We start from the raw sequence: 23,014 nt of genomic DNA, 5'->3' as shown, positions 1-23,014 counted from the left end.
GCACGGCCCCGGCTCCCCCCGCAAGAGCATTTACTGGCCAAAGACGCAGCAGCAGGCCGGGCCACCCACACAGGGACGGGCCACGTGGCCACTGCCAGCCCCCCCGACCACCACGATCCATTCACACACAGCGGCACGTGAGTCACAACCTTTATTCCCAGCTTTTTTCCTCTGGAATAAGCTCATTCCTGTGGTTGCAAGTATTTACAGAGTGCTGGGGCCGGCCCGGGCCACCAGCCCTGGCCACGGGGCAGAGCAGGGCACGTGGAGGTGGCGGCGGTGGCAAGACACAACGGCAAGGAGACGACATACAGGGCTGTGGTACCACGCAGGGACGGGACCCTTCCCTCCCCGGCACAGGCGTGGGCAGCAGCTGAGGAAACACGAGCGAGAGCAGCTCCCGAGCGGGAGCCGCGGTGAAGTGCCAGCAGGTCTGCGGGGACGGGCACGGCGGTGGCTCGGGGGACGCACCCGCGGCAGACGGTAACGTCATGCAAACAACAGCAGCGACGGGCACCGGGGCAGCGTCCCCTGCAGAACTGCCAGCCCCAGGGCGGTGAAGCCCCAAAGGTGGTGAAGCCCCAAAGGCGGTGAAGCCCCAAAGGTGGTGAAGCCCCAAAGGCGGTGAAGCCCCAAAGGCGGTGAAGCCCCAAAGGCGGTGAAGAGGCAGCAGGAGATGGTCCTTCCCGGAGGTGGCACCTGTTTCAGCAAGCACAGCCGCTTCCTCAGCTCTCCTCCGCCTCCTCACAAAATCAGGGATGTGTAACCGACAGGAACTAGGCCAGTGCTGTTTCCATGGCAGCAGCAGATCCAGTCTTCATCCACGGTAGAGAGCAGCTGCAGGATGTCCCCTTTCTGGAAGCTGAGGTGACCATCGGCGGTGCCCGTGTGGTCGCAGAGTGCCCGCACTGCCCTGCACAACAAGCACCGTCGCGGACCGGCCGCCCGGGACCCCAGGTACCACCGAGCGGGGCCCCCACGGGGCGGGGGGCAGGTGCTGATGCCCAGCGCGGGGCCAGCGACCCCAGGCAGAGCTGCCAGCGGACATGACCAAGAAGCCACATCACCAAAACCGTCCCACCGAGCAGCCCCCGGGAGCAGCCACGGAGCAAGAGCGGCTCCGGCACAGACACGGCGGGGAGGCTGGGGCAGGAGGGAACCAGAGCCCGCGAGCGCGGCGTGGCCCCACCGTTCGCCCCCTGGGCTTGCTCGGACAGACGCCGGACCACCGCGGCTTTCCTGACACTTTGGTCAGAGCTGCCACAGGGTTGCTCCAAACAAGCCACTACAAATCCAGAAAGCACGCAAGAGAAAGAAAATGCTCAAAATTCCCCCAAAAAATATCTGGGAAAACAACTGAGCACAGCTAGGCAGAGGCAGAGGTTCAGCCACAGCTCAGCAGATGGGGAACCCCGAGGGGAGCAGCCTGGGTGCAAGTCGGCACCAGGGAGCGACGCAAGCGTGTCCCTCAGGGCCGTCTGGGAACAGCCCCCACCCAGGAGCGCCCACCACCAGCCCCCAGCCCCCAGCCCCCCGTGCCCTGCGTCACCTGCGGGGCTGGGCCGAGCCGGGCACGATCCTCGCTGGCTGCTCCTGAGCGGGGGTCTTCTCAGACGCCAGCCCCTTCACCGCCACGGCCAGCACACGCGCGCTGGGGGACAGCCAGCTAGAAGGTCTCCTGCCACAAAGCAAAGGAAGCCACAGGCCCCTCTGGAAATCCTGCTCAGACCGTGCTGGTGACCTGGGAGCTGACAAGGGCACCACCAGGCACCACCGGGCCTCCACCATGAGCTCCCGCTGCTCTAAGGGACAGATGGGACACAGGCCCGGAGCAGGTGGGACACGCGCTAAGCCCCGGAGCGCCGCATTTGTGTGGATAAGGGGCAGGACAAGACATCCCGTGAGGCCGGCCAGCCCCACGGATGTTCTCCCTCCACTGCCAGGGAGAAAACCCCTTCCTCAGCACACGCCGCTTCCCCCCCCCCGCCTGCCCAGGCTGGGTCTTACCTGGATCTGGTGGAGACGGTGACAGGAGCAGCAGGGAAGCTCCTGGCAGAGGGGCTGCTGGCTCCAAAGAGCCGGCCCAGCCAGCCGCCCTTGCTGGGGCCGGGGGGACCACCTGCCGCCTCCGGGTCAGAAGGTGCCGCCCGGTTCCTATTCGCACCAGGCTCTGGGGCAACAGCCAGGGGTTTCTCTCCGGCAACAGGATCATCTGGCTTGGTGGGTGCTGCAGCTCCAGCAGGCAGGACGAGGTCTTCAGGGGAAGAGGTGCCGGAGGTGTCAGCGCTGCTGGTGGGCTTGGGACCGGAGAGTTGAGGGACAGCTTTGGTCTGAAGGAGCTGCAGCTCCGTGCCTCGAGGCTCATTCACGGACGTTTGGGGTCGCACAGCCTGGCCGGGGCTGGAATCCCCCGCAGCCGTCCGCAGCTTTGTCCACCAGACAAAGGGGAACTTCTCCTTGCTAGGAGCAGCGTAAACCCTGGAGGCCTGGCTCAGCTGGCCCCACCAGCCACCGAGGCCAGCCCCAGCCCCCCCAGGGCCCACCGCGGGCCTGTGGGTCTCCGGGGAGCTGTCTGCTCCCAGGAAAGTGCGACTGAGCTGGTCGCCCCAGCGCAGCACGTGCTGGAAGGTCTGCTGCAAGGCAGCCCCCACCTGAGGGGCCGGGAGCAGCCCACGCACGGCTGCTGGCAACTGGGACCTTGTGCCACCTTCTGCCCTCCCCAGAGTATCGGGGGGGGTCTCATTGCCCAGGCTCGCCCCCGCAGCGCTGCTTTGCCCCTCCAGGGCAGGCTGCACAGCCCCCCGAGCCCGAGCAGAGCGATGGGCAGGAGACAGAGGGGACTCCAGCTGACGGGACAAGGGTCTTACATCCACGGAGAGGTGGTGGTGTTCAAAGAGCAGGTCAAGGTGGAAAGTCAGCACCGAGAGGGGCTGGATGAGCAGCAGCAGTTCATCAGCGAGGTGGGGAAAGGGGCCTTGGCTCAGGGCGAAGAAGGCCATGGGCGAGTACAGCACAGAGATCACACCTAGGAGATACGGACGGCTGCAAAACGCGCTGCCCTGGCCCACGCACCCTCCCCGGGCCAGCGGGTCTGCCCTGACAGGTCAGGCAAGCTTCTGCTGGGAGCTGTCTGTGCTGAAGCTGCCCCACAGAAAACGATGCCCTTCACCACGGAAATCCCAGCCAAGCACTGGGGGGGCGGAACAGGTGTGGGATTATCAGCCTGGCAAGTAGGAGAGGGCTTGGGTGGGGAGTCTCTGGGCACCGTGTCCTTACCTGGGCTCCTCTGCAGGTGAGAGATCCACAGCTCCAGCTGCTTAGTGCTAAAACAAGGCCACGGGAACCCACGTCAGAGCTGCTGCAGCTCCTGCGACCTGCCACAGCGGCAAGGACAGCCGGGGCCAATACTCACTTCAAAAGGCCGAGGACGAAGGCATGAAACTTCTGCCTGGTGCTGCCAAGGGGGGCCAGCCCGGCCACGTGCCAGCACAGGGAGTGGAGAGAGCGGCTGTTGGGGCCTGCGGAACACACAGCACAGGCAGTCACGGCTCGGGGCGCGCATCCTCCCCCAGCCCAGGCTGGAGAAGGAGATGCCAGCCTCTCCAGGAGCAGGTTCCTCACACTGACCCATCTTCACAGAGGCTTCCACCACGCTCCAGGGGGAATTCTTCCTCTGGCCTGTGATAACATCCTTCTGGAACGGCTTCAGCCCGTCCTCCACCAAGGCATAGAGCGCAGGGCAGAGGGTGTGCAGCAGCAGGTAACCCACATCTGGGCTGAGCCGGCTGTCGCCCAGCTGCGCCTGAGGAAGGGAGGGGAACAGCAGCACCTGACCCCGAGCCCGCAGGGAGGGGTGGTGGGATGCTCCTGCTGGAGCTCCCAAGGCCCACACAGTGTGCCCTCGCCCCTGCCCAGCCCGCCCGGGCAGACCCTCGGCCCAGACCCCCACCTTCTGCACCAGGTTCCGTGCGGTGCTGAAGTGGGCGATGATCTTATCCACGGCGACGCTGACAGCGACCAGCAGTGCTGCGGGGCGACAGAAGGGAAGGAGGTGTCAGCGCGGCACCGACCCACGGGCGCGGGGCTGCCGGCACCGCACCGGCCACGGCTACAGCGAGCGGCAGCTCCGCACGCTGAGGCTGGAGGAGCCGGGGAGGAGCGGGCAGGCGCAGCCGGAGCATCCCAGGCTGTTGCCATGGGAATCTGCAGGGATGAAGGACCCGCCGTTTCCAAGGGGACAAGGCCAGGATGCTGCAGGACGCCGGGGCGGCCCCGATCCCCAGACCCACAGCACCATCTGTCGAGGGCCCGGCGGCGCTGCCCGCCCCTGCCCCTCCCCCCCCGGGGCCCCCCGGCGGCGGGGCCGGACCGGGGACTGCCCGCTGCCGAGGGGGCTGCCCGGTACCGGGGGGGCTGCCCGGTCCCCTCCCAGGGGCGTGCCCGCTCCCGTCCCGGGGGGCTGCCCGCTCCGCTCCCGGTGGGGTGTCCGATCCGGTCCGGTCCGGTCCGCCCCCGGGGGGCCGTTACCTTTCTTCTGCTCTGCCCGGGGCCGGCGGGCTCCCTCCGTGCTCCCCCCGCCGGGCCGGGCCGGGCCCAGGGCGGCTCCCGCGGCGGGCGGCGAGGGCCTGGCTGGAGACAGCGGGGCGGCGGGGTCAGGGCGGCGGGGCCGGGAGGCGGCCGGGCCAGGGGGCGCGGCCCGGGGCCCGGTGCTGCGGGAGGCCCAGGCTGCGCCCGCCCCGTCGCCGGCCGCACTCACCGCAGGCAGCGCCGGGGCCGGGCCCGGCCGGGCCGCGCTCGCCCATGGGGCCGCGGCGAGCCGAGGGCAGCGGGCGGGCGGGGCCGGGGGCAGCCCCGGGAAGGGGCAGGGCGCAGCCGGGCCCGGGGGCAGGGCGAGGGCGGCGGGGGGGGCGGGGGAGGTGCCGGCCCGGCCGCGGGCAGGGAGGGAACGACCGGGGCAGCTCCGGGGGCCGCAGCCCCCGGCACCCTCCGGCCGATGTGTCCCCCCCCGGCTCGGCCGCACCCCCAGCACCCCCCGGCCATACCCCCCGCCTCCGCCGGGCTCAGCCCCAGCCCGTGCGCCCCCCCCAGCCTGGCCGCAGCCCCCGGCCCCTGTGTCCTGCCTGTGCTTGGCCACAGCCCCCCGCACCCCCAGGCCATGTGCCCCCCGGGTTCGGGCGCCCCCCCGCACAGCACGCCCCAGGGCTCCATTCATGCCGGCTCACCCGCAGCTGCCGCACGCACCCCCCGGCCCGCAGCCCCCCGGGGGTGACAGCCCCACACCCACCCCGCAGGGCACCCCGACCCTTACCCTCCTTGCAGGGCTCGTCTCCTCTCAGCACCGTCCCTGGCACCCAGGGGTCTCCACCGGGGTCCCCGAGCCTCCAAACTGGGGTCCCCGCGTCGCGGGCAGAGCCCAGCCCAGTCCCTCCTGGAAGGCAGCTCCGTGGCAGCAGCCCCCCGTCCTCCGTGTCCCCCGGCTGTCCCTCCGCAATGGGCTGCAGCGCAGGCGGGGACCTCCTCCTCTTCAGCTGGTGGCTGTCCGTAGGTGCCAGCACCTGTCCCCCCAGGGGCGCGGGGGGCAGCCAGCCCGAGCCGCCACCGCCCGCGGCCATCTCGAGGGGCGCAGAGGGGTGCTGAGGCGCCGCCGGCTCTGCCCGCTCGCCCCCGGGGTGGCCCTTGGCCTTGGCGGCACTGCGGTACCGCAGCTCCTTGAACGTCGTCACCTCCCTCTGCTGCGAGCCGGGGGGTCGCGCCGGCCAGTCGTGCTGGGGCTGGGCTGGCTCCTGGCCCGTGGCCCCCGAGAGCAGCTCGCTGGCGGGGGGCAGCTCCGTGTCGGGCGAGAATACGATCAGCCAGTCGCTCCGGTCAGCCCTGGCCTGGGCAAGAGCAGGCCCGGCGGCGTTCCTCTTCCTCTTCTGGGCGAGCTCATGGAAGGAGGTGATGGTCTTCTTGCCAGCATCCCTGCAGAGGTCACCGGCGCCGGGCTCCGGCAGCCGTGCGGGCAGGGGCGGCTGCTCTGCTCGGTGCCCGCTGAGAACCTGCAGCCGCCTGCGGGGCCGGGGGGGCACGGGTGGGGGGAGGCTGCCAGCCCGGGGCCGTGGCTCAGGAGCCCTGCTCCCAGCGGGATCCCACCGCCCTGGCGCAGGTGGTGCCGCAGGCGCAGCGCCAGGGGCAGGGAGGGGGTTGCAGTTAGGGTCTAGGTCAGCGCAGGTGCTGGTGGTCTCCTGCACTGCCACGCTGGGAGAGGTCTCGTCGCACTGGAAGTCGAGGGAGCTGCCACTGCAGAGGCTGTCCGGGCTCTCTCTGGCCAGGGTGCCAGGTCTCTGGAGCGCCAGAGGGTTGAGGTTGGCATCTCTTCCATCACATGTACCACCCTGGTCAGCCAGCGACCCGCCATCCCGGGTGTCTTCTGTGGAAACGACGACGGGCTGATTTTTGGGGGACTGGGACTCTTCTCTGGGGAACTCCTTGCAGTACACAGAGACCGGGGAGTCATCCAAGCTGAAATCCGAGCAGCTACTCACAGAGGAGGAGGAGGAGGAGGAGGCCAGATCACAAGGGGAAGCCACCTCCTCCCCAGCATGCAGGCAGGGGAAATCCTCTTGAGCCACCTGGTTCTGGAGACCCAACGTCACCGGCTGCTGGGTATGGGATGCGCAGCACCGGCATTTCAAGGAGGGATTGTTGGAATTGGCATCCACCTGCTCGCAGTTCTGCGGGCAGTCGCTGCAGCCGGTCTGGTCTTCTCCACCCATGGAGCCCGAGGTCTCCTGCAGCTCCGGGTGCCGGGAGAGGTGCAGCCCCAGGGAGATGTGCTGCAGATGGATGTGGTTGAGGTTGCACAGCAGGCCTTTCTTCGGAGCCAGCATGATGCTGCCTCGCTGGTCGTGCCGGGGCTCTTCCGAGAGCCCCCCAGCTCCCCTCAGACCATGCAGCCCCCTGCAAACACCAGACACCCTTCAGTCGATGGGGGGGGCGGCGGCAGCGCAGACCCACCGAGGCACAGGGTAGGGCGAGGGGACAGCAGTGACCTTGCAGCAGCCGCCCGCAGCAGCGCCAGGGCCGGGGGGCTCGCAGCCGGGAACGTGCCCAGCGGGGGGGGCTGCCCCACGGCGCCCGGCCACGCTCGGGGCTGCCCGGCCGGGGCGGGGGGCTTCTGCCGGCTGCACCCCCGAGTGCTGCGAGGGGCTCCGGGGCTGGATCCCCTCTGCCGGGTGCCAGCCCCGGGAGCATCTCCCAGGTGCCGTTCAGGAGAAAACGCCCGTGAAGCCTCAGCCGGGGCGGGCGGCCGAAGGGCGAGGAGACCCCCGGACCGGGCCCAGCAGCGCGCCGCAGGGCTGGCGGCCGCGCCCCCCCCCCCCCCCCTCCCCGGCCCGGCCACGGGCAGCGACCGGGCACCCCGGCCCCGCGATGAGGCGGGGGTGCAGCCGCCCCTTCCCCTCCGCCCGCCGGGCCCTCCCCAGCCTCGCTCACCTCGTCGCGCTGCGGCGGCGAATGCGGCTGCCGGGAGGGAGGAGCCCCAGCCCCGCCGCCGCCGCCGCCCCGCCCGGGAGCCGCCCCGGTCCGCCCCTCCCGGTCGCCAGCAGGGGCGGCGCTGCGGCCCGGACCGCCCCCGGGACCGCCGGGGGGCTGGCACCACCTCCCGCCCCGGCCCCCGCAACACCCGGCAGCGACGCACCCGCAATAACTTATGTTTATTGACACAAAGGCTGGCGGTGACCTACAGCCCCCCAGCCCCATCACACCGACCACAAGCCGCACCCGGACCCCTGCCCAGGGCAGGAGACCCGCGGGGTGGGGGGCAGGGAACAGCTCCAGGCAAGGGGGCAAACCGCCCCCCGGGCCCTCTCCGTCCCAAGCCAGGCCCACCATCACTTCTGCCGCTTGTAAATCTTCCGAGCTAAGCCAAGGAAGATCTCCCTGGGCAGGCGGTTGGCGTGCTTTTCGATCAGTTCCTGCAGACGCTGATAGCTCTTCTCCTCGTACTCCTGAAAAGCAGCCCTCATGCCCAGGGTATCGTAGAGCTCCTTCACCTTTGCCACCTTCTCGGGCTCCTTACGGCCATAGTTCTCCTGAGAAAACACCAGAACAAGTCAGGTGGAAGCCGCTGCCAGAGCCGCTTGCTCGAAGAGTAGCGGGAGCCACCTTCTCATTGTCTCCTCCTACTAACCACAACCCCCGACCCTCCTCCCAGGCAGGTAGCGGCACAGCGCAGCTACGCAGGGTGGCAGGTGGCTTTCAGGTGTACCTTAGGGCACTACGCTCCCTCCACACCCCACCCTCAGGGGGGGAGCCCACACCACCTCTCCCCCCTTGCAGGGGACAGCAAGCCTGGTGGCATTACCTCCAGGATCTGCCTCTGGTCTGGTGTGACCCGACGCAAACACTCCACCACCAGCCAGCTGCACTTGTTGTCCTGGATATCAGTGCCAACCTTCCCCGTCAGCTCTGGGTCCCCATAGCAGTCCAGGTAATCATCCTGGACAAAGATGGCAACAGGTGAGCACCACAACCAGCGTCCTGCAAAAGCACTGAGGGAGAGAGAGCCATCTCTTACCTGGATCTGAAAGAATTCACCCATCTCCAGCAAGATCGCTTTGGCATTGTCGTGCTCCTCCTTACTGTCAATACCAGTCTGAGGAGGGGGGAAGAAATAAAGCCTTCCAGTCCCTGCCTTCCACCATCACTGCTCCAGTCTCCCAAATCCCCTGCCTTCCTCCTCAGCCTCATACCTCAGGAAGGTTAGGCCCCTCCCGAGACTGTTTCTATAAAACTCACCATGTACATGGCAGCAGCCACAGGCAGGTAGAAGGAGTAGAACGCCGTCTTGTACTTAACAATTGCCTTATACCTGTGGCAGAGGAACCACGCTCGGTGACAAAGCCCAGGCCTTCCCCTCCCATCAGGGCTCTGCAGCTCAGGGCCAGCAGGAGAAGAGCAGCATCTCCCTCCAAACCAGCCCCCACGCTCTGCCAGCGCGAGCAAGGCTTGCCCTGCAAAGCCTGGGAGGCAACAGCAGCGTTTCAGCAAGCCGTTGTCTCTCTTACAGAGCCTGGAAGGGACTGCAAGCAGAGCCGCCCGGCCACAGCGGGGCTGGCATCTCTGTGCCCTTCCGCGTCTTTACCTCTGCTCACTGAAGCGATTCAAATCCACCTGGGAAACAGGAGCAGTGATGAGGTCCAGCGTCTGCCCGAGCTCAGTCTGGTAGCCAGTCTGAAGAAGGAAAAAAGGCTTTATTCACAGTCCCCCAGGGAAGTCCCAACAGCGCAGTGACAGTCCCAAACCCAAGACACATCCATTTTGGCTCCTCTCAGAGTCTGAAGGAAGGGTGGCATGTCTGGCAGGATGCCCAGGAACTTAAGGAACGGAAAGAGATCCACATGCCATCAAAGATCCAGAGATGACCCAAAAGGAATTCTGTGGGAAGGGGGTGCAGGGGCCAGGCTCACATGCAAGAAGAGCTCCAGCAGGTGCAGGTAGTAGGGGCGCTCCCCGCAGTACTTCTTCAGCAGCCTGTAGACGGACGACTCAAGGAGGAAGGCATCGTTGATGGCATCCAGCCCGATCCCCTCCTGCAGCGGGAGGGCAGGGAGGTGTCACAAAACACCCTGACCCCACAGGGCACCCCCCCTTGCACTCCCCCCACACTCAGGGGCCTCCTGACCACCCTCACCTTCTTGTACCAGCAGAGCTGCCCCCGGCGTGTGAGGGATGCATCCATGATGTCGTCGGCCACCAAGAAAAAGGCCTGGAACTGCAGGAGACCGGGTCAAGGGGCGGGGGGCCACCTGGCACACCCCCGCGGGCCCCCGGCCGCCCCGGTGCTCACCAGCTCGATGCACCAGCCAACGGCCAGGGCGCAGCGGAGGCTCTCGGGGTCCCGCTGCTCCGGGGCCGCCAGCTCGTGGAAGGCCGCCAGCACCGTCAGCCCGCGGTTGCACTTCCCGCCCGGCGCGTTGTACTCCAGCACCTGCGGGCAGAGAGCAGCGGGCAGCGGGCGGCCCCGGGCCCCCCGCCGGGCCCTCAGCGCCGGGGCCGCCCTCACCTCCTTCAGCCGGGCCACGGCGTCGCCAACCTCCGGGTGCCGCAGGCCACCCTCCGTCAGGTCGCGGACGATCTGGGGGAAGAAGGCCAGGAACTCCTCCCGCTCGGCCGCCGCGCCCCGCGCCCCGCTGCCGCTCATGGTGACCGAGAGCGCGGCCCTGCCGCCGCTGCCGCGCAGTGCCCCGGGCACGGCGGGCACCCCAGGCCGCCGCTCCGCCCCGGGCCCCGCCGCCCCGCCCCGCCTGGCCGCGGGGCCCGCCGGGGCGCGTAGTGCGGGCCCGCGGGGGCAGCCGCCATCTCGCCGACGCCGGACTGCGGCTCCCGGCGTGCCCCGCGCGGGGGCGGAGCCGGCCGCGGGCCAGGGCTGGCGCCCGCGCTCATTGGCCCGCTCCATCGTATGAGGATGAGCCCAAGGGGGCTGAGCCAGTAGGAGCGCGGGGGGGGGCGGGGCTGAGCGGGCGGATTGGCCGAGAGGGCGAATGGAACCAGCGCCTGGCGGGGCGCGGGGGCGCGGCGGGGCGCGGCGGGGCGGGGCGGGGCGGGGGCGCGGGGCGGTGCAACGCGGTGGATGGGGGTGCTGTGCGGGGCAGGGGGTGCAGGGGTGCTGTGCAGCGGCGGGGGTGCGGGGGTGCTGTGCGGGCTGTAGGGTGCAGGGGTGCTGTGCGGCGGGGGTGCTGTACAACTTGATGGGGTGCTGTGCAGCTGGGGGGTGCTGTGCGGGGTATAGGGTGCAGGGGTGCTGTGCGGCGGAGGGTGCTGTGCAGCGGCGGGGTACGGGGGTGCTGTACAGGGTATGGGCTGCTGTGCAGGGTATGAGGTGCAGGGGTGCTGTGCAGGGTATGGGGTGCAGGGATGCTGGGCAATGTGATGAGGGTGCTGTGCAGCGGGGGGGTACTGGGGTGCTGTGCAGGGTAATGGGGATGCAAGGGTGCTGTGTAGCTGGGGGGTGCAGGAGTTCTGTGCAGGGTAATGGGGGTGCTGTGCAGCTGGGGGTGCAGGGGAGCGGGGGGTGCAGGGGTGCTGTGCGGGGGAACGGGACACTGCGGGGTAATGGGGAGGCAGATGCCAGGGTGGGTGGTGAAGGGGGGGCAGCACATGCTGCTGCGTGTGGGTGAGACCCTGGGTGCCGGGGGTCCCTGGCACCCCGCCATCCCCGCAGCTGTCACCCCACTGGGCCAAGGACTCGTGGGGTGGGCGCAGCTCTGCGGGGGCCTCCCAGCTCCATCCCGGCGCCCAGGCTGCTGATTGGCAATCTCTCGTTTATCCACCCTAATCCTCTAATCTCAGTTAAACCCGGTTTAATTAATCTCTGCCTTGTTGCCTGCTAAATCCTCCACCCACCATTGCCGCAGCCAGGACACGGGGGCTTGGGCAGAATCCCCCCACGCTGTGGCTGGGTGCCCTCGCAGAGCGGGGGGCCAGGCTGGCGGCCCCAGTGCTAAGCTGTGCCCCCCACCCCAGCGTTGGGGCTGCTCTGCCCTGCGGCAGCCCCAGCTGCCTTTGCCCCCTCCCCAGCGCCGGCCACATCACTGCCCGAGCAGCCGGGCACTGCGGGCGCGGGGCGAATCGTGGCCGGGCATCACACATGCAGGCTGGGATTGTATTTCCAAGAAAATGCTCCTTTTGTGTCCAGCAGCCTCGTGTGCTCTGCTGCATGGCTGGCCAGCCGGGTGGCTTGCTGGCTGGGTAGCTGGCTGGCCAGGCGGCTCGCCTGCCCGGCAGAGCCAGGCCCAGGATGCTGGGACAGGGAACTGTTAGCCAACATGCGCTCTTAATCAGGGCTGACTTTGGTGTAATCTAAAATAATCAAATTAGAAAGAAACCGTTAATCAGCTCTGATCTCGCCATGTGTCACAGAGCCTAATTCTTGCTGCCGGTGGGGCCGCCACTGGTGCCCTGCGGGCAGGGGCTGCCCCAGCGATGTAGCCCCCCGGGTGGGGCTGCTGGTGGGGGGACACAGCGGGGTGGCCCCCTCTGCTCGCACCCTGCCCATGCCATGCCCATGGTGCTGGGGGGGCAGCTGTGCCGCAGTGCCGCCTGGGGCTGTGCGCAGCGAGCGCCCCAGCTGCCGTGGCAGGGGCACCCCAGCCCGTCTCATGCTGCCTGACCTTCATTTAATCTAGTTAATGCCTAGAGCCTGCTCTGCAATCAGGCAGTACCGAACCTCCCCCTCCCCGCTGGTTAATAAAGGGAAGGGAGATGGAAGGGGAAAATAACCGAAGATTAAACATTAATCTCCCCGGAGCCTAAAGGGACAGGGGTGGGCAGGAGGGGACCTGTTGCCTTTGGGCTCCCACTGTGCTGCCCGGCTTGGTGAGGCTGGGGAGAGGCCCCTTGCCTGCGAAGCCAAGGATGCTCCGGATGCTCCTGCCTCTGCAGAGGGCCGGGATCAGATCCGGCTTTTAATCAGGAGGGGGTCAGCAGTGTGGCCCCCTGACCTGTCCCATCCCTGTAGGCAGGGTGCTGGGAGTGCCGGCGGCCAGCGCCAAAGGAGGCTCCCCCAGACCAGCTCAGAATCTCTCTTTATTATTTAAATCCATTATGTACAACAACCAAAAATAAAAAAACGCTTTTAAATTCTCTGCGATATGAAAACTACAAGCTCTGTACATCGACTGCCGTGAGTGCAAGAGTGAAGGATCGTGGTCTTTGGTGGCTAGACTTGCGCCCACGCACGCTGCGGAGACACGCGCGCGGCCGGCATCCCCGGCCCCTCCGGCCGCCCCCTCTTGCCTCCCCACTGGGATGGGGCGCTGGGGCCACCGTGGCTCGTGGAAGGGGTCTGCCACGGCGGCGACCGGAGCACAGGGTGGCTCTGGCTCCTGCCACGGGGCTGCAGCGCGGGCAGCACCGGTGGTGAGCTGGCAGAAGCAGAGCCGTGCGGTGCCGTCCGAGCTGGCCCACATGCTCTGCAGGGGACACCTAGGATGACGGCTAAAACATCTACATCACGCAGTGTAAACACAGCCCGGGAATGTCTGACTATGCGGCCCAGCTGCAGACCCCTTCCCGAGGGGCTGCAGGGGAGACACGGACCATGGGGATGGAGCGGGACGTGGGGGCGGGTGGGGAAGGGGAGTTGAAGTCTGTGAAAAAAAAAAAAGGCAGTGTTGGACATCTCCTCTGCCGGACACGCTTGTGCCCCGCAGGCTGGGCTCCCCGAGCAGCCCTGCAGTCTGGACTGGTCCTGACATCCCAAAACACGAAGGGGGAGAACTGAAGACTTCACTTTGAGAAGTACCGCATGGAACAAGACCCTCACCTGCTGCACCGGGGGTCTGGCGGGCCCCGCGCAGCGGCAGCCAAGCCCCAGAGCATGACTACAAGCCACGGGTCCTGACTCCAGGAGTGGGAAGCAGCTTGCACAGCGCGGCAGGGTTGGGAGGGGACACTACTCTAACCAGGACTGTTAACACGGTTGGCCCAAAGCGACACTGTAAGCAGAGCTCAGCTGCTCGGCAGAGCCACGATTCGAACACACATTGCTGACTACTGGCTCTGGAGGGGCAATGTGGGTCGGCTGCGGGGACCCCGGGCTGCTGCCTTCCCACAAGGAGACCCAGGAGGGCAAGGGGAGGCAGCCCCACGGCCTCGCACATCACCCAGGCGCTGCCCAGGTTGGCAGCTCTTTGTGACAACCTTTTGCTCTCTGTGGCACTGGTGACCGGCATCTCCAGGCAGTCTGGAAACAGGACCGCAACGCAGGGCAGGGGGGAGCAGAGCCCATGCTGAGCATCTCCTGGAGCCGCAGGCAGTGGGGTCACCCCTGGGCTGCCCCCTCTGAGCATCTCCTCGTGCCACAGGCACTGAGTCACCCCTGGGTTGCCCCCTCTGAGCATCTCCCAGAGCCGCAGGCAGTGGGGTCACCCTTGGGCTGCCCCCCCCCCGCCCCAGGCTGCCCCCTTTGCCAGAGCATGGTGAGGGTCCAGGCCACAGCACCCAGGTGTGGGGCACAGCCCTGCCCAGAGACACATCCCAACCCCAGGGGGACCCAGCACCTCTGAGGCAAGATGCTCCCCCAGGCTGGGAGAGCCACCCGGGGGCTGCTCAGTGGGAGACGCTTCTGACCCCGGCTCCACCACTTGGCACTCGTCACACTGGGGGACCCTGTCCCATACCCCCCCAAGGTCCTGGCACCACAGCCCACAGGACCTGCCAGGGCCTCAGGGAGGGGGGACCTGGCCCCTGCTGCCCCTGGGTACCCACGCTCTGTCTTTCCAAGGAGACCCCCACCGTGGGCTCCAGCCCCCCCAAATCTCAGCCGTGGGTCCCGGGGGGCTGCCCCTTTCTCCTCCCCCAAAAAGCGAAGGTGCTGGGCAGAGTTTGCTGGGGATCAAGGTGGGCGTGCGGCGGTGAGAGAGGACAAACAGAGGAGCTGCCAGCACCGGCCCCGGGGGGAGGCTGTGGGGCGCGAGGGTCTGGCCCCCACGGAGCAGCTGTGGGGAGCCAGGCTCCCCAGGGCGGCTGGCATTTGGGTGAGGGCTCTGACCCATCCTGTTGCCTCCAGGAGGAGAGCAGGGCTCAGGACAGATGGTGGTGGAGCAAGGAGGGGAGAGCCTGGGCAGGGTCCCCTCCTTGGGGCAGTCAGAAGAGCCCCCTCCTCATCCAGCTGGCCTAGCTCTGGGGCTGCCCCGCACCCGTCCCTGCTGTGCCCCCATGCCCGCAGCAGCCAGCCCATGGCCCCGGGTGCTGCCCCTCACCTCGCCTGCCCTCCGACGCAGCTGGGGCTGGGGTCCTTCACCAGGTGCTCTGCCTCTCCCGCCTCCGCCGCCGGGGTGCTGGGTCCCTCCTGCCTGCGCACGGGTGCCGCCGGGGACTCACATGTTTGATGGGAGTTTGGGCTTCCCCGTTTCCACCTCGGGGCTGAAGGCCACGGAGCCCTTGCGGGGGGGACCTGCTGCCTGCCGGGACGTGGAGACCGGGGACTGCGGGCTGGATGTTCCCGCCACGGAGCGGCTGGGTTGCGCCAGCGATCCTGAAGGCATCTGCTGCGAGTGTGCTGGCTGGCCTGGCATCGCCGGACATGGCTTGGCAAGGAGTCCAGCTACTGAGGGAGAGGATCTGCGGGCCAGGTTCCCGGCAGATTTCCTGCCCTGCTGCAAGGAGCCCACATCAGCTTGCTGGGCCACTTTATTGGGAAGGGAAGGCTGGGAGGCGGAGAGGAGCCGGACATCGTGGGTGAGCCGCCCCACTGGCAAGCCCTGGATGCTCCTGTGCTTCACCAGCTGCTGAGGCTGCATCAGAAGAGAGATGTGGGAGCCGGTGGCTCGGGACAGGCTGTAGTGGAGCGTTCTCCCCGACGGCAGCGCCTGCTCCGAGCTGGGGGATGGAGCCCCCGCTGCTTGCTGCAGCAGGGAGGTGGAGACTGAGGCGCCGCGGGACTTGGAGAGCTGGGGCTGGGGGCCGGCGAGGGGCTGCTTGGCTGCTGCTGGCGGCTCCCCCTTCTGCGCCGTGCGCAGTGCCCCAGCGCTCGGTCTCTGCCCCCCGCTCTCCAGGGGTGCCTGGGACTGCACCATGGGGGAGGAAGGTGAACCAGCGGTGGGCGTCTGGAGGTGGGACTGCGCCCCCGATGGGGAGCTCATGGAGGAGGGCCGGGAGCCCCCCAGGCTGGGCTGGGACCTGCGCACCTGCTTGGTGAGCAGGGTGGCCTCAGGAGAGAGCGGACTGGAGATGGAGGAGGGCGGCAGGAAGATGTGGGCCTGCAGGCTGTGCTGGTGGGTCAAGGCAATGGCCACGTTGGTGGTCGCAGCAGCCGTCTGCAGGGGCGCGTGCACCAGCGGCTCCCAGATCACCGGCTTGCCGCTCAGCTCCCGGCCCATCGCCATCTGCTGCAGGTCCTGGATGTTGTGAGCCATGTCCTGGTCGTGCTTCACGATCTGCTGGATCATCTCGTTGTTCATGGGCCCCGAGCTGTGTTCGGCTCGCTTGCGGAGCAAAATGGAGTTCTTCTTCCCTGGAAGGAGGCAGCAGTGTCACCCACCCTGGGAGCACTGGCTCTCAGGGGCACTGGGGAGGGCAGGGTGGCAGCGGCGAAGGGAAGTAAAACCTCACTGGTGCCAAAGGGAAGCAACACCCTGGGGAGGGTCTAGGCTGCGGCAGAAGGAGAAACAGGGACAAAACAGAGGAATCCTGGTTCCAAAGGCTCCAGGCTGGGGGCTGTGGTCCTGCTTGTTCTCCACAGGCAATGGGGGGTGAGGACAAGCAGCTGGCCAGTGCCAGACAGTATAAACGCGGGGGGGGGGGGGGGGGGGGGCGGGGAAGGCGACAGCCCCCTGGGAATTCTGTCATACAGCATTCTCCAGATATTTCCTGGGAAGAGAGAGGGAGCCTGGGGGCAGGCTCCTTCCCTGTGCTCCCCCTCATCCTTATTACTGGGCATCCATCAGGCTGGGGTGCCATGACCATGAAGTCTGGGATGCCATCACCATGGAGTGTGTGATGCCATCACCCACAGGGCTGGGGTGCCATGGCACAGAGGCAGCTGTGCTGGGCCCAGAGGGTGCTCCTCACCTATGCGGTCCAGCCGGTCCATGGCCACCGTCTCAAAGGCCCTGCGCATCATGGGATACTCCTCCAGCACCTCATTGAAATTATCCACTGACAAAGAGTAGAGGCGGCAGTAGGTGTCAGCTCGCACACTGGCTGTCCGCCTGCCCCGCGTCAGCAGGCAGATCTCTGCAGGGAGACAGATATGGGTGTCAGGGTGATGCAGCCATCCATCCTGTTCCCAACAGCTTCCCCAGACAACAGCAGCCAGAGCAGGGACAGGACTTCCCGGCACTCACACAGCCTGCACAGAAGCAGAGCATGACCCGTGAGGTGGGGCAGACCTGGGAGTGTGGACAGCCACGGCCGTGCCCGCAGCCAGGCACAGCCTCTTCCTCCCTCCCCTGACCATGGAGACATCCCTGGGTGCGACTGCTGTGATTGCCCAGCCCGCTCCTCTCCCAAACCTGTGCTTGTAGCCTATACACTGGCTCAGACGCTCTGCTCTACGCCACCCTCCTCTCCAGCCAGCGGTGGGGGTGGGTGGATGCCCCCCCCTGCCCAAGCCAGCCAGAATTCAGGGCTCTGCCTGCTGGTCCCTCTGATTCTGTTTGCTGGACAAGGTCCCCTGTCAGAACAGGCGTGGCGGACTGCTGAGCCCAGTGCGATGGGGATGCCGATGGGCAAGAGGGGATGGGCAGAGGGTGCAGCAGGCAGAAACATCACGATGCCCCAGCTCCTGCCCCCCAAACAGCTCTCACTCCCCTCTGCTCTCCAGGTGTCCCAGCCCAGCCTCACCCCCAAAGTAGGAGCCATCAGACAGCTTTGTCTCCTTGTTGCCCTTGGTGAGGATGCTGACCACCCCGTGCTGGATGAAGTACATCTTTTTGCCTACAGTGCCCTCACGGATGATGAAGTCCCCAGGCTGGAAGACCTCAAAGCGCAGCTTGGTCAGCATGGCTGTTACAAAGTTGGGGTCTGCGTTAGCAAACAGGGGCATGTTGGCCACCAGGTTGCGGCAGTTGAAGTTGATGATCTCCTGTGGGGTGAGGAGCAGGTCAGCAGAGACATCACCAAGACTGACCCCAGCAAGCACTGGCCCCCACTCCCTCAAGTCCCCAGCACTGGGGTGCCTGCCCATACCTCTTTGAGCGGCTCATTGAGCTCCCCCAGGATGTTCTCCTCATCAAACATCTTGCCCTGGTAGCGGTGCTCGTAGTACTCATGGATGCGCTGGCGCGTGTCCCCAGGCAGCTTGTGGAATGACATGTACTGCTCCACTTGCTTGTACTGTGGGGACAGGGCAGAGCCACACAGGGCTGCGCTGAAACAAGCTGCACGTGCCGGAGGCCAGTGGCGCAGCCAGCCAAGGCCTCCTCTCTCCTGGGCAGTGAGAAGCATCTGCTGCTGGAGCTGGGATCCAGGCACACCCGCTCAAGGGCCCCGTCCCAAAGGCCACCTCTGAGGCCAAGGATGGGACCCCCATGCACTCAGGATGCAGAGGGTCCCAGAGCAGAGGCCAGGATAGGGCCTCACCACACTAGGGTGAACCCCAGCATCACGACTGGGGTGTCTCTATCCATACGGGCATCTTGACACACACACACCCTGCCCCCCAGGTGAGTGGCAAGGGTATAGATCAGGGCAGGAATCTGCAGGTTCCAGAGCCACTGAGCTGGCTCTGGAGCTGGACCCACTCGTGCCACGGTGTCTTTCCCAAGTACCCAGGCACTCCCTACCCCACCCTGCTGACCTTCTCCTGGTACTGGCGCCGGGACGAGTCCAGAGACTGGATGAGGGCGGTGGCATGGCCGATGAACATGGCATAGCAGGTGGCCCCCACGATCATGCTCAGCATCGTAAGCCAGACGTCAGTCATGCCCTCAGGTGCCTGCTGGCCGTAGCCAATGCAGAGCATGTGGCTCATGGCCTTGAACAGGGCGTGCGAGTACTGCTTCCCCCAGGAGTCGTTCTGCAGACAAGCGAACAGCAGTTCTGGGGGCCCTGCTGGAAGGAGCTGCTGGGATGAATACTCCAGTCCCCCCTCTCCAAGGCAGGGAATCCAGAGCCCCAGCAAGAAAAAGGTTTCTGATATGTCCGAGCCCAAAGTGCAGAGCTTTGCTCCAGGAGGAGGCACTGGGGATTGTGCAAAGCCGTGAGCCTGCACCGGCCCCTGTGCTGGGGAGGAGGCAGAAGCCCCCCTGCCCCGTTTCCTCCTGGCAGGGCCCAAGGGATTCCCCTGGCTGCGCTGACACGATGGGCTGAGCAGGGAAGGTGATGCAGAGATTCCCTTCACCCAAACTGCTGTTGCAGGGCTGTGGCCAGAGAGACGCTGCTCCGCAGCACATGGATCCAGCCTCAGAGTACGACATGCGTAACCAAATCCTCTCCTCTCCCCCAACCTGCCCCCCCTCTCCCGGAGCACTCACCACCATTTGGTTCATGGAGACCCAGCAATCCCGAGGGAAGTCTTGCAGCATGGGCACCAGGAACTGCAGGCAGCCATCCCAGTGACACAGCAGCAGCATCATGCCAATGAGGTTGAAGATCCTCACCACAGCACTGGCCAGGTCGTATGTCATATGGAAGATCTGGGGAAGAGACAGGAGAGGAGCTAAAGAGAAACTCTTTGGCCAGAACAGCCCTCTGAACCCCTCCCCTTCAGCTGGCTGTACCCCACAGCCAGGGATCCCTGAGCTGGCCTGAGACCCTGACCTTGGACCCCCAAGTGGTTCTCACCTCTTCCCACTGGTGGATGTAGCGGATGAGGCGTGAGAGGCGCAGCAGGCGCAGCAGGCTGAGGATCTTGGTGAAGCGGACGATGCGCAAGGCCCGGGCTGTCTTGTAGACATCAGAATCCACCTGGGTCTCCAGGTCAACAATGAGAAAGATGTAGTCAACAGGGATGGAGGAGATGAAGTCAACCAGGAACCAGCTCTTCAAGTACTTCATTTTGATGGTGTGAGGGTCAAGGATGATCTCTGTGTTGTCCTCCACCACAATGCCTGTCCGGAAGTTCAGCACCAGGTCAGCCAAGAAGAAAGTGTCCGAAAGCACATTGAAAACGATCCAGGGAGGGGTGTTCTCATCCTTGAAGAAGGTGATGCCCACAGGCAGAATGATCAAATTCCCCACCATCAGGAGCAGCATGATGAGGTCCCAGTAAAACCTGCAGGGAGGGAGCACAGGGGATGGAGCGGGGCAGGGAGAAGTGGGGAGAGGCAGGACACAACCGGTTAAAAGGCAAACCCGGGTTCAAAGTTAGAGAATCCATCACATCGTGGAGAGCCAGGCACTCAGGGCACACACACACGTGCCTGCTCACACACATGACAAAGACCCTGCTGCTTGACCGGGACACATGCAAGCACGTGTGTGTGGAGAGGAGCGATTCTGCACCGGCTCTGGAGGCAGAGCAGGGCCAAGGCTCTGGGGGAGCAAATGCCACCCTGTGTGCACAGGCACAGCGGGCTGTAGCTCCAGGAGCTTGGCTGTCGCTCCTCCCTCTCCTCGTGGCATGACAGTGCATGCACACGTATCTCCCCGCCCCAAACTTGACATCCGCCCTGAGGAAAACTCAGAGGACGTGGGCTTTGCTCCCTGGAGCTCCCTGTCATCTGCTGCTCACCACCCGGGCTGGCTTAGCGGGATTTACAATAAGCTTTGCTGGTTATGCAAACTGAGTGCCAGGCTCCTGGGGCAGCCAGGGGGCTTGGGGACCGGGGAGGCTGTCAGGATTGTAGGACGGGTGAGCCAGGCAGCAGCCAAGCAAGGACAGACGAGTGGCATCCCCTCGCAAAAGGGGGAAGGAGCAGGTATAACCCCAAAGGGGCTGCTCACCAGCTACACAGCCCTGGGCCTGCAGGACCCTCAAATCCATCTCCTTTCTCCGAGAGCTGACAAGCTTGGGGGCTGCGGATGAGATGCCAAGAGGCACCGGGCAGCAGCTGTGTTTAGTTATGCCTTGAAATTCAGCATCCCCATTCACATGCAAATGTCGCTGGGATGTTTTCATTCTTCAGGAAAACCGCATGCAATGCCTTCTCAAGGTTTGTGACAGCTCCTGCAACAGTTTGGTGGGCTCCCAGGCTCCCTGCTCAAAGTCTTTATGGGTGCCTGGAAAAGCGAGGACACCTTCAGGTGCCTCCATTAGCCCCAGCCCTGGTTGTAGGTATTGGCCCAAATCTCCAAAGGTGACCTCGGGGCACTCCTGGTGCCTTGTGGATGCAAACTGGCCTTTGCAGGTGACAAGAGGCCTGCCGGCATTTCCCACTCTGCGTCCTGGGTGGACACGGGTGCCACGGGGCTTTCTGCAGGTGACGGGGAAGAGGAGGGAAGAGAAGTCATGGCACTACTTGAAGGCTCCTTCAGGGAGAAGCCGGAGGGGGGGAAGCGGGGGGGCAAGGCCCAGGAGCATCGCAGAAATTAACACCTTCTTGCCCATGTCTGAGGTTTGCTGGGGCAGGCGAGCAAACGCCAGCCAAAGCAGAAGGGGCCTGACCTGGCCAAGCAGTCACCTCCCACCGCCCCATGCTGTGCCCCGGGGAATGGCACACACTGAGCGGGGACGCTGCCTGCCCCCGCTGCTGCCTGAGCCCCCCCAGCTCTCCGCTCAGATTTAGGCTTAAGCCCTGTAGGGCAGGCCCTGTCCTTTACTGTGTCAGGCCGAACACTTGGGGCCCTGATCCCAATGGCGTTTATGTAGCCCCATAATGTGATAAACACCAGTGTAATCCCCACCGGCTGTTTACCTGCCAGCTCATTTTGTGTCACCGGTTGCACAAGCCACTCCAGCCACGCTCAGGCTCACAAACTTTGGGGCAGCTTCCCTGGGAAAAGGGCTTGGAGGGCTTGCAGCCCTCAGCATCGCGCTGGAGCAGCGCAGGGAAGCTGGTGTGTGCAGAGGTTGGGGCTCGGCAGTGAGGGAAGCTGGCTACAGGTGCCGGGGACCTGCGGTGGGTGTTGGCCCTGCTCTGGCGTGCTTTGCCAGGCTGGGGACATCAGTGGTGTCACAGCTTGCTGTGGGAGCTGACTGCCTGGCAGCTTCATCCCCCATACAGAAAGCCCACCCTATATGACTCAACATCCCCGTGACACCCAGTTCCTCCCACATCATCTGTCCCTGAGCTCTCCCTGTGATCCCGGTGACACCATCAGCCAGGCCCGGCTCCTCGCTGGGTGCCCTGCCCTCCTCCAGCTCCGGGGGCTGGAGCCCGTGGTGGGCAGGATGGAGCCCATGCTGGGCGGGATGGAGCCCGTGCGGGATGGAGCCCGTGCGGGGCAGGCTCTGTGGGCAGCCCGGGGGTCCGTTGGGATGGCGCGGCCCCTCGCCAGACGAAGAAATTAAAAACAGCAGCGAAAAAAGGGGGAGTGGGGTGGTGGGCGGGGGGTGGGTGGGGGTTGGCTGTGCAAGGAGGCGGTCAGGCAGTCCCAGCCTCTGCCGCACGCCCCGAGCCGGTTTAGCGGAGGTCCCTGGTTCGGCGGGGCCGCCCCCGGCCCAGCGGGAGCCCCGAGGGCCCGGGGCCGCGGAGGCGCGTGGGGGGCTGAGGCAGAAGAAAGTTGCCTGCGCTGCCCGTGGGGCCGACGCCGGGGAGCAGAGCCTGGGGAAGGGGCTGCGCGGCCCCGGGCAGCGGCGGTGCCCCGCGGGGGCTCGCCGGACTGCGGGGGGCGGCCGCGTTCCCCGGCCCGGGGCGGCGCCCCGGGGCCCGTCACTTGTTGCCCCGACGGGCGGCGGCGGCGGGGCCGCGCTCAGCACCACGGACAGCGGCGGCGGGGCCGGGGCGGGCGCGGGGCCCGGGTCCCACCTGAAGTCGCTGTAGGGGTGGATGATCCAGGCGCCGGCCGACTTCACCCGCTGCCGCTCGATCTCCACGGCCCGGTGGCTGCCGAACATGCGCAGCGAGAACTTGTTCACGGCGGGCTGCAGCATGGCCCCGAGCTGCCGCTGCACGAACGTGCCCGCCGCCGCCGCCTCGCCCTCCGCCACGATCTGCTCCGCCGCTGCCGGCGAGGCCGTGTCCGCGCCCGCCGCCCCCGCGGGCGCCCTCGCCGCCTCCCCGTCCAGCACCGGCGGCTTCTCCGGCGGCTCGGGGCTCCGGCCCGGCGCCGCGTCCATGCCGCCGCCGCCGCGCCTCACGTTTCCTTCAAACGCCCTTGCCCGGGCGCCCTGCCCGCCGCCCCGCCGCACATGCCCGGCCCCGGGCGGGCGGGCGCTCGCTCACCGCCCCCGGCCTCTCGGTCACCGGTCGCGCTCCTTCGCCGGCGCCCGCAGCTCCGCCGGCGCCCGCCTGTTGCGCACACACTGGCGCGGGCGCGGCGGCCGGGCCCCGCCGCCAGCGGGGAGGCACCGCCGGCACCAGAGCGGCGGCGCGCCGAGCAGCGAGGCCCGGGCGGCGGCGGCGGCGGCGGCGGCGGCGCGGGACCCCGCGGCGGGCGGGGCGGGGAGGGGCGGGTCTCTGGGGGCCAGGGCGGGCGGAGCGCCCAG

The 23,014-nt window shown here is 66.6% G+C and overlaps 4 protein-coding genes across 8 annotated transcripts in view; all 4 read right to left on the bottom strand.

Moving 5' to 3' along the window:
• Nucleotides 1-23,014, bottom strand: part of DAP3 (death associated protein 3) — a 113,325-nt gene that overhangs the window by 75,984 nt on the left and 14,327 nt on the right. The window lies entirely within an intron of this gene.
• Nucleotides 745-7,576, bottom strand: RUSC1 (RUN and SH3 domain containing 1; the record flags this gene model as incomplete). Of its 3 annotated transcripts, none has more annotated exons than XM_080368977.1 (10): nucleotides 7,474-7,576; nucleotides 5,309-6,939; nucleotides 4,528-4,629; nucleotides 3,950-4,026; nucleotides 3,628-3,802; nucleotides 3,413-3,518; nucleotides 3,277-3,323; nucleotides 2,008-3,025; nucleotides 1,550-1,678; nucleotides 745-913 (listed from the first exon to the last, which is right to left on the bottom strand). In XM_080368977.1, exons 2-10 carry the CDS (start codon nucleotides 6,867-6,869, stop codon nucleotides 745-747), a joined length of 3,384 nt encoding a protein of 1,127 aa, XP_080225103.1. In that variant the 5' UTR covers nucleotides 6,870-6,939; nucleotides 7,474-7,576. The 3 variants fall into 3 exon arrangements, with proteins under 3 accessions (XP_080225103.1, XP_080225105.1, XP_080225104.1); XM_080368979.1 differs by lacking the exon at nucleotides 7,474-7,576 and having other exon boundaries at nucleotides 2,008-2,297; nucleotides 2,868-3,025; nucleotides 5,309-7,410; XM_080368978.1 differs by lacking the exon at nucleotides 7,474-7,576 and having other exon boundaries at nucleotides 773-913; nucleotides 1,545-1,678; nucleotides 5,309-7,405.
• On the bottom strand, nucleotides 7,676-10,348 carry FDPS (farnesyl diphosphate synthase). The gene is made up of 9 exons (XM_080369038.1): nucleotides 10,046-10,348; nucleotides 9,830-9,970; nucleotides 9,674-9,754; nucleotides 9,450-9,572; nucleotides 9,125-9,213; nucleotides 8,779-8,851; nucleotides 8,558-8,635; nucleotides 8,345-8,479; nucleotides 7,676-8,072 (listed from the first exon to the last, which is right to left on the bottom strand). Exons 1-9 carry the CDS (start codon nucleotides 10,181-10,183, stop codon nucleotides 7,872-7,874), a joined length of 1,059 nt encoding a protein of 352 aa, XP_080225164.1. The 5' UTR covers nucleotides 10,184-10,348; the 3' UTR covers nucleotides 7,676-7,871.
• On the bottom strand, nucleotides 10,873-22,961 carry HCN3 (hyperpolarization activated cyclic nucleotide gated potassium channel 3). 3 transcript variants are annotated; one of them, XR_013924495.1, is made up of 9 exons: nucleotides 22,335-22,961; nucleotides 19,270-19,699; nucleotides 18,960-19,121; nucleotides 18,284-18,502; nucleotides 17,674-17,820; nucleotides 17,329-17,569; nucleotides 16,555-16,719; nucleotides 14,745-15,997; nucleotides 10,873-11,841 (listed from the first exon to the last, which is right to left on the bottom strand). XR_013924495.1 is itself a non-coding variant. In XM_080368981.1 (8 exons), exons 1-8 carry the CDS (start codon nucleotides 22,643-22,645, stop codon nucleotides 14,862-14,864), a joined length of 2,811 nt encoding a protein of 936 aa, XP_080225107.1. In that variant the 5' UTR covers nucleotides 22,646-22,960; the 3' UTR covers nucleotides 12,550-14,861. The 3 variants fall into 3 exon arrangements, 1 of the variants encoding a protein (XP_080225107.1); XR_013924496.1 differs by lacking the exon at nucleotides 10,873-11,841 and adding an exon at nucleotides 12,550-13,130; XM_080368981.1 differs by lacking the exon at nucleotides 10,873-11,841 and having other exon boundaries at nucleotides 12,550-15,997; nucleotides 22,335-22,960.

The sequence above is a fragment of the Falco punctatus genome (assembly GCF_963210335.1).
Source record: "Falco punctatus genome assembly, chromosome: 18".
In the NCBI taxonomy this organism is placed as follows: domain Eukaryota; kingdom Metazoa; phylum Chordata; class Aves; order Falconiformes; family Falconidae; genus Falco; species Falco punctatus.
Note: the sequence above shows the minus strand (reverse complement) of the source record. Positions and strands in the feature narration are given on the sequence as shown.

Bases quoted from the DNA above. Each gene is read 5' to 3' on its own strand.
- FDPS (XM_080369038.1), bottom strand. From the start codon at position 10,183: ATGAGCGGCAGCGGGGCGCGGGGCGCGGCGGCCGAGCGGGAGGAGTTC. The intron at 9,214-9,449 runs GTGAGCCTGGCC...TTCCTTCTTCAG, and splicing joins TGCTGGAGCTCTTCTTGCAT to ACTGGCTACCAGACTGAGCT. The intron at 8,480-8,557 runs GTAAGAGATGGC...ATCTTTGTCCAG, and splicing joins GTGAATTCTTTCAGATCCAG to GATGATTACCTGGACTGCTA.
- HCN3 (XM_080368981.1), bottom strand. From the start codon at position 22,645: ATGGACGCGGCGCCGGGCCGGAGCCCCGAGCCGCCGGAGAAGCCGCCG. The intron at 19,700-22,334 runs GTGGGACCCGGG...CCCTCCCTGCAG, and splicing joins CACCCCTACAGCGACTTCAG to GTTTTACTGGGACCTCATCA. The intron at 15,998-16,554 runs GTGAGGAGCACC...GCCTCCTTCCAG, and splicing joins GGACCGGCTGGACCGCATAG to GGAAGAAGAACTCCATTTTG.